Genomic DNA, 17141 nt, shown 5'->3' on the forward strand with positions numbered 1-17141 from the left:
GCGGATTTAACGTGCACCAGAGACGCTTGCACGGCAGCTCTTCGGTGGAATCGGGTCTCGAACCTGAAACCCTCCAGTTCCTTAGCCGAGACCTTACCAACGGCTACCGTGGCCGTTGAGAGTCTGTTGATTTCTATTGTTAGATGCATGTAAGGGCGATAAGTCAAAAACGCAATAACTTAAAATATACCAAATTTTATATATGAATTTTGTGACTCTAAATGTAATTCAGTGACCCACTTTGGTTTCACTCGATTGGGAAAATAGCGTCTTAAAAACAGCATGAGAATATAAAAGAATATTCTTTTTCTAAAGTACGCGGGTAAGTTTGGAGCTGACCATACCCGCTGGTTTCATAAAACAACTCATTTGTAACAGTCAACAAGATCGAATAATTTTTGAATCGCATTTCAAAAATATTTCTGATGCATGATTGAAAACCACTCACCCTTTTCTCGCATTTAAGATTTGTTGGGTTTATTTTCCAAACGTGGCATGTTTCCGAGGAGGCGTAGAGTTCGTCGTCGATTATGAACACATTGGCCATGACGTTATCGGACAGTTCCAAAGGCACCAAATGAGAAAGATACCTATGTACAAAAATATACGTCTATGAGTGCTCTGTAATGTAAGTATATTTGTGATGTAATACAAAGTTGTGAATGCACTATTATGTAAACGTATCTATAATGTACTCCAAATCAGATTTTTTTTGTAATGCGAATATGTTTGTAATGTACCGCATCATTGTGAATATTCCGTTATGTAAACATATTTTTAATGCAACGCAAATTCATAAATGCTCAGAATTTTAAATATGTTTTTTGGTATAATAGAAACTTGTAAATACCCAGTCAGTTGCACGAACTCGAATACAAAATTATGATTATTCTGTCAAAACATTCAATTATTTGTAAATGTTGAAAACTGTTGTACAGAAATAGTAGTAATACACTAATCTGAGGCCATAAAATTCTTCTTCAAAAAACTATCCTTATTACTAAGATACTTACTAATACTTATTAATTATTACTTGCTACTTAAAGAAAGGCGCGCGGACGTGTGTGTGTGTTTCTAATTTTCAAATTAATTGAAAATTATTTGGAATTTGACGTTTTGCTAAGAAAACCTCTGAAGATTTCATTGAATTAAATTTACTTTTACATTTTTTTAAAGTCAAAAAATTATCCTTTTAATTACATTAATTTAATTGACGTACAATTTTTTCTGAGATTTGCAAATTCTTTTTACATTTTGCACAATTTTCATCAATATATTTCACCGTTGCAGTGAAATTCAAACAATCGTTATTTCTTTATTAAATACTAGCCGCCTTTGGCGACCAGCCGGTCGCCAATCTTAATGTTCGTTAAAATTTTAATAATTAAATATTTTATGCAATTCCTACTTTAATAGCTTCTTCATCGAAATATTTTAAAACCCCAAATTTTGATAGTCATATAATTCACTCATAATGTTATAAAGGCTTTCAGTCATAACGTAATATGTATCTCTCTCATTTTCTGTTAGCTCCCATAGAATTTTTATTTTTAATTAAAGTGGAAAGGATTAATCTGCAATTAATATAATAATATTTTTTACTGAAACAAAGTATTTTTTTGTAATATGATTACTGAAAACAGTCACTGAGCGTTTAAATTTTATGGGCACTAAAGAATATCTTTCTTAATTTATGTTATATTTCAATCATAAGCAGATCGATTAATTAAAAATGTTTCTTTTTAAATGCATCAAACACTAAGAAAATAAAACGAATCGTTTAAAATAATCTGTTGAAAACAGGTTTAAAAAAAAACTACTTAAAAAACGATGTACTTAAAACTATAAGCATATACAAAAAAATATAAAACATAAATATAATTTAATTACAAAAGCATGCAAATAACCTAAAAAAATTTAAATCAAGTCTTCAATCAGTCACAACAATCAGAACACAATGCACATGCGTGAATTTTCAACGCCAGTTATGGTAACGCAAATGCGGGAATTTTTCTACGCCAGTTGGGTAACGCTATGCAGATCAGAAATTTTTAATTTCCTTTATTCTGTTTTATTTTAATTCAAAAGTACTTCAGAATGAATCTGAAAGATCGATTCATTAACAATGTTTAATTTTAAATGCATCAAACATTAAGAAAATAAACATAATCGTATGAAATAATCGGCCGAAAAATGTTTACCCTAGCCTAATTAGAGTGGGGGAAAAAACTGAAGCCTTGCTCATTTGGCGGAGGGAAAATTAAAGGATTTTTTGGTGGTAAAGTTAGTTTTTAGTTAATAGTTAAAATTCTAATTAAAAATTCAAAAAACGGGACCGCAAGTGCACATTCCCGACCTCCAAGGTATACATGTACCAAATTTGATAGCTGTAGGTCAAACGGTCTGGCCTGTAGAGCGCCAACACACACACACATTGAGCTTTATATAAGTATAGATTTAAGCATGCGATTTTCACCCATTATTTAAAGCTAGAGATACTAAGCAATAATATAATAATAATATAGTAATATAGTATCTAATAAAATAAGAAAGTTAATATAATAATAAAATGAAGTCATAACTCTATGAGAGAAAACAGGAAACTAAAGAATAGATTACTAAGATAATTACATACATTTTATCAACAATGTGATGTCAGGAGACTCGATTCCATTAAAAAAGTTTAAACGCAAATAAAAAACATATTCATGGATACAATATCTATCATAAGTTGATATTTTACTCACACTTGGAATCATGAACAATAAGTTAATAGCAAGATAATTATTTGGTATTAAGAAAAACTATATCCCGGCAAAGCAGGCGGTCTAAGACTTGCAGATATTAATAAGCAATATGCTCTGTAAATATATGATTCTAGATTATTTTTCCCATTCATATTCAATCTTATTTTTATTTTTCCGAAAATGACTGCTATTTTTTTTACATTTTTCTTGTGATAGATCGATTACTGTGTGATTTTACTGTCATAAATAGAAATTTATGACAGTAAATTTATATTTTATACATTTATATATTACAAAAATTATATTATAAATTTATATTTTAAATACGAAATATATCTAATAAAACTTATTATTGCTGATTTTAAATCCAGAACTATTTTATTTTCCAAATTTTTGCGGTATTATCTACAAATTTTTTTTTTTCGATTAGTTTTAAAAGCCAAAATTTTGGTTTTCAACAAACTACAATTGTATAATTGAAATTATAGAAAAAAAAATTTATAAGTGAATCATAATAATGTGATTTTTTAAACTAGAGGAAATAAATCCAGAATCATAAAGTAAGAGAAAAATCTACCAAAAATACTCATTCACTTTGTGATACTTTGACGGTCTCACATAATTAAAGAAAGTTGCAGTGCATAGAAAGCGGTTTAAATAAATATTATCTATCCGAAACCTTCTGTTTAGGAGACGTAAAGCATTTATAGTCAATAAAACTCTCCATGCTGTTTGCTCCGTCTTAGAGACACCTTTTTTCCTTTCCAGCTGTGGTTGTGATTGAAACCGACGCATGCGCAGTTTTTTAGAACTTTCATAGGTTTTTTCTTATGCTTAGCTGTTCATATTTGTAATGTCTAATTAGAGGTGTAACGGTGAATATAATTGTGTTCCTGTAGGTTCTCATGTTCGTCAATAAATGCCATTCTGTGTTATATAATATTTTTTATTCTTGAGTGTTAAAAAATAGATTTTAGATGTTAGATCATAGATAATTAAAACCACTGAACCGCATGATAGATTTAGAATGATGTGATTACCTTTAGAATTATTTGGTGAAAGTTCAGGCGCCATAGACATCAACACTGTTCATATAAACTAACCAGCGCAATATCGGAGTGAGATTTTCAAAAATGTGTTATGACCATACCTTGAGAAAACATTTTTCTCCTGATCCGGATACGCTTTTGTTCCGAACTCCACAAATACTGGCCTCTTCACTTGACAAACTTTATTATATGCGACGGTGTCCAAGAACCTCGACATCACGTCCACCTAAAACATATAAAAAAATTCATATTTCAGAAACTTTCAATATTTATTCAATATATAACGAGGATTTTTTCAAAGATTTTCGAGGATTTTTTAAAATTAGTTCAGTGCTCGGCTCGTCCGAGATGCTATGAAGATACATAAAAACAATAGGCTTTATTTTTATAAATTTAATTAATTTTCAAATTTATTAAAATTATTTCTAATAATATTTAATGAATATTTATTATTTATTTTAATTATTTTAAAAAAATTAATTTCTAATTTTTTTAAAAAAATTAAATAATTTAATAGCTAATTCATTTTGTCATTGAAAAAAATGGCTTTATTTTTGAGTATTTTGAACAGCAGGTAAACAAAGTTCTCGGTACAATAAGGGTATCGTTTCTTTTGCTTTTGCAATAAATGTAATCCAGTGGTTCGCAAGATTGTATAATCTTTTGTCGGGGGATTCCGATTGTTGTTGTTTTGCTATTCTGCCGATCATTGACGCACCGTATCTTGCAAGTCTAGCCCTGAAAAAAGCAACGTTCAAACAATGAAATTTGAAAATGAGAAAGAAATGAAGGAGTGAAATCCGGGTAGCAAGAATTCGGAAAACAAGTGCTAGTGGTAAAATCTAAAAGTGGATGGCGGAATTAATTCGTTTGTTTATTAGCTGAGATATTAAATTGTATACATAGAATAGAGAAATCTTTATTGATTGATTGACTTTGAAAAAGTAACACGCATCATCGCTTTGCGTACAACAAAACCCTGTTTAACCAAACTCGAGTTAACCGTAATCATCCAAAAAAAAACTTTTGAAATCGCAAATTAAAAAAATACGTATACTGTACTGCAGAGAAATAATCTCTATTTTAGGTTATTAGAAGATTTTTTTGAATAATTCAGTGATCCAATACTTGCTGACATCTTTTTAACAAAAAAAAATTAAAGATGATGCTTGTAAACTTTTCAAAGACACAACACAAAAACAAAAATATTAAAGACATTTTTAATGATTAATTCTTATGCTATAAATTATTAGTAAGTAGATATCAATACTTACCTTATTGTACTTAAATGTTAATTTAAAAAACATAAATGTAGCATATAACTAAAATTTTGAATTAGTTTTGTATTCAAAGCAACTGAGAACTACATATTATGATTAGATATAAAATAATTTTGGAGCTTGTGGTTTAATAGAAAAACTCATTATCCTAAGTGGCTTCTCCTCTTTAATTCAATTAATTGGGGGTTTTACTGTATTTATCTAGTGGTAATATACATACAGTCACTTTCTGACGAATTACGTTTAATCATTTTCTACTCTAGCTTTCCACTAAGCAAACTTATTAAGCACAAAATCATCTAGAAAGCTTTATGGTAAGGAAGCGTAGAGGATGTAGATTTACGGAATTAATCGGAATCATGCTTACCGATGTTTTGCGGCAACATGTTTGCCTAGATTGTTCCAATACCTTGAATTCTTCATAAATGAGTTTACTATTTATTCAATAAAAAAAAAAATGCCCTCGAAAAAAAAAAGTGGGGAAAAAACCTCCAATTAAAATGGATTGCCAAATGAACACACACAAGACAATAACTATCTATCAACATACAGAAAATAAAAGCTATAAGTAGTCAACAACAAGAACTTATAAAAAATGTTAGGTGTTTAATAAATGAAAAAGTCAATTTTAAAAACATTAAAAAACACACTAAGTTGAAAAGTCTGAACTCTAGAAACATTAAAAATGTATAAGAGATTTAAAAGCTAAATATATTTAATCCAAAAACATTAAAAATGCATTATAAATTTGAAAATAAAAGAGAATCAGCCTTAAAAACATAGCACTATAAAAATCGAATAAGAAATGATGGAAACAGTAAGAAAGCATTAATTTTTTTAAGTTGACTGCATTTTCAATCCTAGAGTATTTAAAACACACATTAGAAATCTAAAAGGTGAAGACATTTTATCTAAAAAATATCAAGCAACATAACAAAAATATATCGAATTCTTCGGAAAACTTGTAGAACATTTTTTTCTGCAAACAGGACTCTGCGTGTTTTTGTTGATTCAACAATGTATGTAAAGTTCGGTAAGCTACAGCAATCAATCAACCATATTATCGATGACATTATAATGAAACAGATTAAAAAAACCGCACCAAAATTTCAAATTAGAAATATCAAACATAGCAAAGATCAACTGTAGATACAGCATGTGAATAAAGATGATTATTTTTGGGAAACCATACAAATCGTGCATAAATTTAGTTTGCATTATAAATATAATTAGTATATAAACTAAGTCGGTTGGCAATGTAGAGACACTTAAAATATTCGAATATTGTGAAAAATATTATTTCCTTTCGAAGTTATGCTTTTAATTGTCGTTTCATTTCTGTACAATCCAAACTTGAAATACAGGCATAATTTTCTAATATGATAAGTAAGGCTAGATTTATGTATAATTTTCTCTGGATTGCTTTTGGCCATTTCTTGTTCGCGAAAGACGTCACTAACACAATTGCATGCTTTTTGCAATAGTGAACCAGACATTCGTACATAAATAGTTACTTCACTTACGTGGTTCTTGCTAATGTTAAACTTATACATGAAAGCCGATCCATCGAGCCAGTGATTCACGGTGAAATCTTCATCAAAATCCCATTTTCCGGGTCCTATCAGGAACAATTCTCCTTTCAACCAATCAGGTAGGATTCCTATAAAAAAAGAGAAAAATTATGATATTATTACGAGTCAGTTATATTAATTCAATTAGTCTGATAGCGATGAAGGCAGTATTATAGATATATTAAACGGATGCTGGATAAATGCCAGATCAATGACATTTGATCTTGGCAACAAAAAATCTCGAATCTTGGCATAACTCTATTAAGAGCTGAGATTCGTAGTTTCGTCTCGAACATTTGATATTCTGTCACCGGAATTATAAAAAAGAAGGCGCATACGCGAGAAGAATAGTTGAATGAATACTCTTTTTTGGAATATTGATCTCCGGCGAAATTTCTCTTAGCAATTTATGCTGTTGCGGTTGTTTATCTACAATTTACTGCTTAAGAGTGTGCTATTTATTTGTGAAATTTCTTCTTATTGTTTTTGTCTACTTTTCGGCTGTGTTTTGCTGCTTTATTTTTTGTACTTTCTTGAGCATCGTTATCCTTTATCGAGCTTTTTGGACTTTTCACCATACACACCTCGGATGGATTTTTCCACAACAATGTATTCGAGAATATACAAAATCGATATTATCCAGATAACTACTAAGTACATTATCCAAAAGAGAGAAAGGAATAGACAGAGTTGACTTATTTATATCTGGGCAAATCAGAGATCCCAAGAGTTAAAAACTTATTAACGTCATTATTTTACAAAGTATGTTTTCCTATTAATTTATTCAACAAAATATATAATGTGGCGTATCAGTTTATTAAGATCAATGTAGGTATCAATTTTAACACAAATTGATTTTCAGTTAAATGTTTCAGCTAGCTATACTTCTCCTCCTTTATACCATCGTAAAATATCAAAATATTTAACAGATTCAAAAATATATGGCTTAAATTGGTATTGCAGTCATAAGCACCAATTCTCTCGTCTCTTCAGAGAATTTGGGCGATCTGACTTCTAAATAGTACAAACAATTAAAAAAACACATTTAATTGATTATTTCACAATTTCATTAACTATTTAAGAATATTTATGTTTTCATATAAAGCCAACACATCATTTCATATTACTGCAATTACTTTTATAATATTATGCAATAAAAAATACTATATATTCTTTTATTATTCAATTGGTTTAAATAAATCCTAACTAATTCAGAATCAGCATACAAAAAAATCGTTTCACGATCGCCCGATCAACACGTATTACACAAAAAATACATCATTTTAATTGATCATTCACAATTTCAATAACTTTTTCAGAATGTTTGTGATCTTCGTATAAAGCTAATATATCATTTGATACTGCAATTGTTTTTATTTGCATCAAAAATTGTCAGGCTTGGGGATAAATATGGTGTGTATGGAGAGGGGGGATAAAAATAACGAAATCTATACTTATAATAAAGCTCAATGTGTGTGTGTGTGTGTGTGTTGGCGCTCTACAGGCCAAATCATTCAACCTACAGCTACCAAATTTGGCACGTGTATACCTTGGAGGCCGGGAATGTGCACCTGGGGGTTATTTTTTCGAATTTTTAATTAGAATTTTATTTATTTAAAAAATAAGCGAAATTTTGGCGTGTTTCTGCTATAACTTCCGAAAATATTACCGCACAAAAAAGATTTTTACATGAAGTTAAAGATCAAAAATTTATCTTTTAAATGATACTAATGTTAAATGATACCTTAAAATTAAATTTCTATTTTTAATGAATTTTTAAATAAATATTTTAACTATATTTTTCAACAATTTTTTTCCTACAAAATAAAAATAAAATTTAAGCTTCACGAGCACGTTTCGCATTCATGGGAAAAATTTAGCTTTTTTCAAAGTGTTGCCATCACATTGATTAAAGCTCCAACTAAAAATAAATTAAATCTTTATGGAAATGAAATCTGCAAAAATATAATTTTCGGCATGTGTCTGTAGGAAATAAAACAAATATGAAATATTAATTTAAAAAAAAAATTCAAGAAAAATTATTTTATGATCTTTTACACTCTCTATATTATTAATCCAATAAATCAGTTTTATTTTAAGGCAAGATTTGTTTAATATGAACAGGATATCCATTCAAATCAGGGCCATACTGCTAATTTGTGTACCTTTAGTAAGGCACAGATCTGCTAAAAGGGTCTAAATGGAAAATGGTTATATTTTATGTAACTTGATTCAATAAATGCTCTAATAAATAACGAATTTTTGATTTTACATAAAGCTTCTGCTGTGGAAATCACGAATAACAAAATGTTCTTGAAACACTAATATTTTAAATAAAAAGAGTTAATTTCCAATCAACTAAATCAGTCACTTAAACTGACTGATTTATAAAAATTTGAATATCACTATTCAATAAAAAAAGGATAATTTTAGATTTTCCATCGATCGTTTCAAAGAAAATACGCCAATCAGCGCGCAGGTTTCTCAAGATTAATTGGCCTAAGATTATGAAAATGTTGAGTTTTTCTAAATTTTTAACATTCAAAACTTCATAAATAAGTCTTAGTTGATCGTGGAAAATAGAAACATTCATTCATTTATTTAAAATTTGGTGTGTCCAGAATATTTCTCAGAATCTGATACCTTAATGCATTAAATTTAGACTTCATAATTTTTGAAATATATTTATAGGCCGGAACAAAATATTTTTATTGATTTCTTTTCAATCCTTTTGAAAGCAAAACTAAAAACTGAATTTTATTCTGAATCTGAGAAATTTTTGTTGAATTATTGTTTGAGATATTACATAAATCATGAAAAATATTTTGCAGTTCACATAAGACTTAAATACCGATCGATTCTGTTTGCAATACTCATATTCAATAATAATAATAATAAATAAATAACAATAAAAATGATAAATAAAAGAAAAAGCTTGGTTTCATTAAAAAATAACTTTATACTAATTGCAATTTTAGCATTTTCACTTTAAATTAAAGTTGAAGTTTTATCGTAAATGACAACACATTAGGAATATATATATAGTAAATTGAACGAAACGATCTAAACAACAGTATAAGTTTGGTATGACTATCAAAATTTGAAGATTAAAAATGTTTTGTTTGAGAATCTATTAAGAGACCAGTTACTTAAAATATTTAATTGAAAATTGTAGCGAGCGGTAATACTGACGAACCGGCTGCTCGCCAAAGGCTGCTAGTAATGAATAAAAGAATTAATAAATAAAATAATTAATTTTTAATGCAAGAATAAATTTAAAATATTCATTCATGTCTAAATAATAATGATTAATTTTTAATTATTATTATAATTATTAAAAAATCAATATAGCTTTATTTTCCATATTTTATGCCTTCTGTCCCTTTCTCATTGTTTCATCTTCTTCCAGTGTATTTTTTCTTTTACTTCCTTCTTTTCTAAAAAGTTAGATCAATGGTGTAGCTCAGATCGTAATTCTTCAATCTCTTCGAACTCAATTTTCAGATCGTAATCTTCGTTAAAAGATTGCTCTATTTTTGAGATAGAAATACTGCAGATTATGACTGAAATGAGTTTTTGTTACTGTTTTTATCACCTGACGCTTTGTTTTAGCAATCAATTTTTATGCTGAAGTCGATCATTTGAACTGATACTGTTGTTATTATTATCCGAAAGATAAATAGCAGACTTTGGTTATCCTAATTGGTTATCTTATCAAATCCAAAGATACATCGCTTTTCATTTAAATATAAACAAAAGACGCGAAATAAAACTGAAAGGATCAATTCTATTTTTGATAAACATCTTATGTAACAATCATTGATTAAAAGATACTAAAATTAAGGATGAGCTCTAGATTTAAAATAAGAAAATTTTATTAGGAGGAAGAAAAATTCCAAAAGGAAAACAAACATAAAAAAATAATTAAGTCGATATTTATTAAATAAATTTAACTTAGATCTTCGTAATTAATAAATTTAGCATTATATTGAAAATAAGGTACGTGCTAATTGTTTCTAACGAGGAAAGCTGACTTGATACTTAAACTATATTCTCTTGTTGTTTTCTGTTTCTACTTGTACGCGTTTTAATAGCTGAGACATTATCGAAAGAAATGATGCATAGTTTTTAGTATTATCTTTTCTAATAACCATTTTTTAGTTTATTAATTTTAAATTTAAAAAAAAATATTCATTTTTTATTTTTAGTTTCAAATTTAAAATTCCATCTTTTTATATTTTCTTATTTATTTATTTCGATGGTAATAGAGTCAGTAAAGTTATTTGATCAGTTTTTTTTTTCTAATTTTCTGAATAAATGATTTTTACTCAAATTTATTCCGATTAAATAAAAAAAATCGACGATAAAAATATAACTTAGTTATTTTCATAGAGATAATTTATTTATTTCTATATTAAATTATTCTAATGCAAAGAAGGGTTGAGTTCTAAGGACCATCACCGACCACGGTACAACCCTTCCATTAAGAAGTACATCCCTTCATCCATGGGAGGAGCCGACTCCCACTTTTTTCTGTTCCCACCAGAATGGAGAGAACCAACCACCATGCCGAAAGCCGAAAGCTTCTCATCCTCAATTACGAGGTGCCCCACATTGGGAAACACCAGCACGTAAATCTGCATTGGATTTAAATTACATCATTTATCTCATTAAGAAAACTTCTTCGGCAAAAGATTTTCTTTCGCTCCACTACTCGCAAATTATATTGATTTTAAACAGATGTTACCAAGAACTCTCAATGAAATATAATATGCATTTTTGGTTATTGTAATAATTTGTCTGTTTGTTGCCAATCGTATCCAAGAAAAACTAGAGTATATATATTTTCATTTTTTTTTTTTTTATTTACTTACCCCCCACTTTCCTAGCCATTCCTTTAGCTTTAAAGATATTAAAAGAATTTTTCTATGCGCACCCATCTTGTCTATTTTTAAAAATCGAGTTTTGAAAATTAAGGAAATGAAAAAGGCGCTGACTGAAGATAAACGAAAATGGTTATTTTAACATAAGAAACAGTGGCTTATTTTCAACCTGACAGAATAGGTAACTGCATTGGGCTAATAGGTAGGGGGTGGAGAGCAAAGTTGATTTTAAAAACTACGTGTCCCTAGTTGTCAATTAAATAATTTTGTAAAAAAGAATACAAAATATATCATAATGATAAAACTTTCGATAATATTAATACTTTATCAAGAGTAATTTGTTATATTTCTGTATAATCACTAGTTATTAGATATATTTATAAAAACCGAACCGCTTCAACAATATTGAGTGCAAATATGAATGTCGGGCAATCTAGAATCATAATAAATAATGACAAATAAATTTTCGCAAAATTAATAAAAATAAATCGCAAACACGTAAAAACTGTGTGGAAATATAAATTAAATTGATCATTTTATTAAAAGAGAACACACTCTAATTAAAAGAGAATTTATTATTAAATTTAGAATTTATTAAAATTATTATTATTATTATTATTTTATTATTATTATTTAGAGAATTTATTAAAAGAACTTTTTTAACACTCAAAACATCGAAAAGAGCAGCACCTTCCGATGAAAATTCTCGTATAATTAATTACAAATGTTTTAATGGGAGTTTTTATCAAAATTCGATTTTATTCTGTAGATAGTTATTAGGCCCCAATTACACAGTAAAATGAAGAAATATCGTCACTTCTAAATAGCCAGCGGGAGTGTCCATTCCGAAACTTTCGCACACTCTTTCATAAAGGTGAATTTATGTTTTGGACTCTTTTTTTACCCAATTGAAATCAAAATTTAAAACAGAACTAAAATTGTAATCACAAAATCACCTACCAAATTTGATACATTTAAGTCATTACGTTTTTGAGACATCGCGTTTACATGCTTCTGAAAGTATGGACGGACAGACGTTCATCCCCTTGTTGGATCTGGCTCTAAATTTTGATAAGTGTGCGAACAGACAGACTTTCCTCTGAATATATTCTGCTCAAAATGTGATAGAAATCTACACATTTGGAATAAAAATCAAAATTTCATCCAGCTAGATCACAGTGTATTTGAGTTATCTTTGTCACAGAGAGATGGACAGGCAGACATCTTTCAAAAATGTGGTTTTAGGGAACGTTGTGCGTAGAACGATCAAAAATTCGTTTTTCACGTTTTAGAACTCAGAGGGATTTAAAACTTGGGGATTCGTCAAAATCCCGAGTTCGAATTTTTTTTTAATACTTTCACAGTAATTTGTACATAAGAAAGTAAACGCGATAAATAAAAGTATATAAAAATCGTAATTAGTGCTCTTTTTTAAGAAAATTTGGATGCCATGCATTTAATTTATATAGTGATTGGATTTAGTCTAAGGATCACCCTTTTGATAAATGTTTCAAATCAAATGAATGCATTTTATTTATATATATTTTAAAAATAATGATTTTTATATATTTATTAAATGTTTTTGTTGAATGACTTAAGCAGCAAATATATATTCTCTTTTATTCTTTTGCGTTAATTTTTCTTACTTTTTTAAATGTAAATATTAAATTAGCAGCATAATATAAAAAAACGAGAGAGGTATTTAAAAATTATTTTAAAACATAATTTTCTTCTAACCAAAATCATCGAAAATGCATTTCTGATCTGCTGTAAATATTATTAAATACTTGGAAATATATTGAAATTTGTCTAATTTGAAGCTATTAAAGCCAAAATAAAATTAGATTCACCCAAAAGAAAGAATAAAAGTTTCAACAAAATTTCATTTCATATCTAATGTATTCAAAGTTTTTTAAAAAGATTAACTTTTAGATTCTTTTTTTTTCTGCACACATTATACAGCAATTAAGTCCCCAACTTAAAAAAGCATCACAAAATTATTTGCATCCAAAAAAATATGTATAGTTATCGAAAGAAAATAAATAAGAAATAAAGATAAATCTTTGTATTCAAATTCGTTCAAACGAATTCGATTTATAGAAAAATATTTTAAACAATACATTAACCCTTTCTAGGGCCGTGGGAAGTATGCTTCCCCCCAAATTTATCAATCTTTGTATAAAATTATGTAGGCTGACATAAGTTCTGACAATTTTTTTTAGAAAGACAGAAACTTACATGCTTCAGTTCTTATCTTACACAAAATGATGTGTCTTGGTTTGTTACTTAATTATTAATTAACCAAATTAATGAATTAATCAAATTAAATTGATCTAATAAGTTAAATGAATCCCTTTTCTTATTTTAATTTCAAGCCTAAAAATATTTAAACATAATATGACCAATAAAAAAATGGCCCTTTAAAGGGTTAAAAGGGTTATTCTATAAACTAGAGAAAAATTTCGAATGACCGGTGATTTCCGATATGAAATATTCCACAAAATCAAGTTTTATTATTTTCACAACTGATCTGATAATACGAAAAAAAATATTTTATTACAATTCTCATTCTTTGGAAAGAGCAAAATGACATTATGTGCTTATTTAATAAAATTTAGAAGATTTTGTTTGGTAAAATATTCCACAAGTTTTTATTAGAATCCTTTTTTTTTTTCAAATAAAGGAATAAAATTACCTGTTATTTCTGTAGTTTGTAGTTCAGGACATTGTTCAACTGTTTGAAACAATTTTTCCATTTTTCATAGAACAGCTGCCACAATCCCTTCACTCGAGGCGAATTCACAACTAATTTTGCTTCCGCTAGTCAGAAACAGAGAGAGAAAGATAGAGAGAGAAATCTACTGCTCACGTGCTTTAGCTTGAAATACGAGAGCGCAAGGATCATATGACATCATCAACATACGCATGCGCAGATCTACGTTCTCTTGCTTTTTTATTTCAACTGGAATAAGTGTTATTATTTTTTATTACTATTATTATTCCGTTTCATTCAATTTACATTAATCGATTCTGCGCACGTAAACTGGATTTCTCTTTTTCTTTTCCGTATTTAGAAGGACATTTTATTACTTAGGAACATATTATCACTGTTTAAAATTTTATTATTACCTTGAATTTAACGAGGTAATTTTGCGTAAATGCATCAGAATTTTTACTATATTTGTAAGCGAATCTATATAATTAATTTTCTTTTTTAAAAAATTGCATAGCAGTTATTTTACGAGTGGACTTTTGACTGCAGAAATTTAATGACTTATTATTAGCATTTTTATCTAATATGTATAGCCTAAAAGGTAATTAAAAATAATGACTTTAACATAGCACAAATTTTAAAAGCTTCCTTCCACGTAACCTGCTTTTTCATTTCATTTCTATCTAAGTAAGAAAGAGAAGGCTTAATTAATCTATATAAATAAAAGTGAAAAGTGGAAAATAATTTGTTCGTAATAGAAATACAAAATGAATAAATGAGAAGTGTTTCTAAGTTTTCAGGACAATAATTAAATAATTTTATTATATATAAATTATTAATAATAAGTAAATAATAAAACAAATAAATAGCATTATAAAATATATTAATAAATAATGTTATAATATCGATAATATATAGATAGTATTATATCTATAACATAAAAAGTGTTAAAAACAATTAATAATAAATCAAACTGATAATAATATAATTAAATAATAATTAATTCATAATAATAAATAATACCATTTAATATAATTTAATTAAAATAATTGTTGTAATAAAATACCTTAAATCTCTGATAATTTGTTTACGCTGAGTACTTGCCATAATTAATAAGAGACATAAGATAAAAAAAAAATCCTCTGATTGTTTTGATATATAAGAAAGTTTGCATTATTTCGGAATTTCTTTAAAACAATTCATTCAAAAAAAAATCCATTCCATTTTTCGAAAATCTCCTCCAAACTTCTCTCTTTTTCTCGATAATACTTCTCATTTTCTCTGATAAAGATACTACTCCAGAGAACGCCTTACACGGCATTGGCATACAATAGTTACGAAATATTAACTTTCGAAATGAATTTAAAATTTTTACTGAATCTATCGTGTGAACTTGGCGAGTTCGTTTGGCGTTTAATAGTATACTTTTGGCATGCTGTTAATAGTATCCAAAAATCGAATTTGTGTTTTCGATGCATTTTTTTCAACCGAGTGAAGTCAAAATTTGGCGTAGTTCTACACTTGTAGTCATGAAATTACATATCAAATTTGGTTTATTTTAGTCATTACCTTTTTGAGTTATCACGTTTACATGTTTCTAAAAGTACAGACCGACAGACGGTCAACCGATTGTTGGATTTGGCTGAAAATTTGATAGATGTCTGCAACATAGATACTAAATCTGTGTACCAAATTTCATCCCTCAAACTCTCTTCGTTTCATAATTATTGTGCTAACTTATATTCGAACAGTCAGACAGACAGACTTCGGAAGACTCTGAATGAAGTTTGCTCAAAATTTGTAAGAAATCTAAAAATTTGATTTAAAGACTGTGTACCAAATACATCTGTGTACTTCAAACTGTTTTTGAATTATCTTTGCTAAAGGTAGCCAAACAGACAAGCATAATGCCTAAAATGTGTTTTTCGAACTTAGGGAGTTTTAAAACTTGGAGATCCTTCAAAATCTTTAGTCCGAATTGGCGATTGCAATACTTTCTCTATACTTCAAATACGAGAAGATAAAAACTGGCAGGAGGTTACGAAAAAAGAAAACGGAAATTCGTGAAGTATTAGCTGGACCTTCGCCAAATGCAGCCATTCTTGATTTATTTTTTTATTTGCTTGCGCCTCAATCCCTCATCATGTACTCCAATTCCATCTCTTTATGTATAATTTACAACATCTACATACGTGTACTGTGACAACATTCTAATACAGGGATATTTATTTGTATCATTTATGCAAAAATGGTGTATATCATTAATTATATACATTGAATTAATACAAACTATAAATATAAGCACATTTAATGAAAACCTTAACACCGGTTCTATTCCTCGGCTGATGTTGATCTTGCAGATAACATATGTATTTAAACTGAATTTAAAGCATTCGTGTCTTTTTTTAAATTTAAATTGTTTCGGATTCAGTTTCATTATTTTGATTTTTTTATAGTAAAATATAATTTGAATAGAAAATGCTAGTTATAATAGCTTTTTATCTTTTCTCTTGTATACAATGTTGCCATTCATTGTCTTTCATTACGTGTCTTTCCGCTTACCCCCAAAGACCCTTTCACCTACCACCCCGGAGGCACCCCAACGAAAGGTATCCTAAAGATACGAAAGATAAGTTTCCGATATAGTGATCTATTCTCGCTTCCCTTGTAGGTAAAACAATGTTGTGGGGCTTGTTATCCTCATACCAATGATGGGTCATACTTCTTAAGAGAGGGCTTGTACCTTGGCTGGTGAAGGTCTTCAGAATTCAATTCATAATTTCCACTCAAGGTGTGGCGATAATGATGATTCAGATTAATCTGTTTACTACGGTAAAGCGGAAATTGCTCTTTAATAGTTACCTTAAGATTGGGGATTGCCTAATGTATAGATTGAGA

At 28.4% G+C, this 17141-nt stretch overlaps 1 protein-coding gene across 1 annotated transcript in view; it reads right to left on the bottom strand.

The window, feature by feature from the left end:
* LOC129989206 (carotenoid-cleaving dioxygenase, mitochondrial-like) overlaps positions 1-14385 on the bottom strand; it is a 34109-nt gene extending 19724 nt beyond the window's left edge. Inside the window, exons 1-4 of the mRNA XM_056097584.1 lie at positions 14226-14385; positions 6600-6736; positions 3898-4022; positions 449-590 (exon numbers count right to left, since the gene is read on the bottom strand). Coding sequence (XP_055953559.1) covers positions 449-590; positions 3898-4022; positions 6600-6736; positions 14226-14286 — 465 coding nt within the window. The 5' untranslated portion in view covers positions 14287-14385. The remainder of the gene's footprint in view (positions 1-448; positions 591-3897; positions 4023-6599; positions 6737-14225) is intronic.
* Positions 14386-17141: the final 2756 nt, after the last annotated feature.

The sequence above is a fragment of the Argiope bruennichi genome, chromosome 10 (assembly GCF_947563725.1).
Source record: "Argiope bruennichi chromosome 10, qqArgBrue1.1, whole genome shotgun sequence".
NCBI classification, from domain to species: domain Eukaryota; kingdom Metazoa; phylum Arthropoda; class Arachnida; order Araneae; family Araneidae; genus Argiope; species Argiope bruennichi.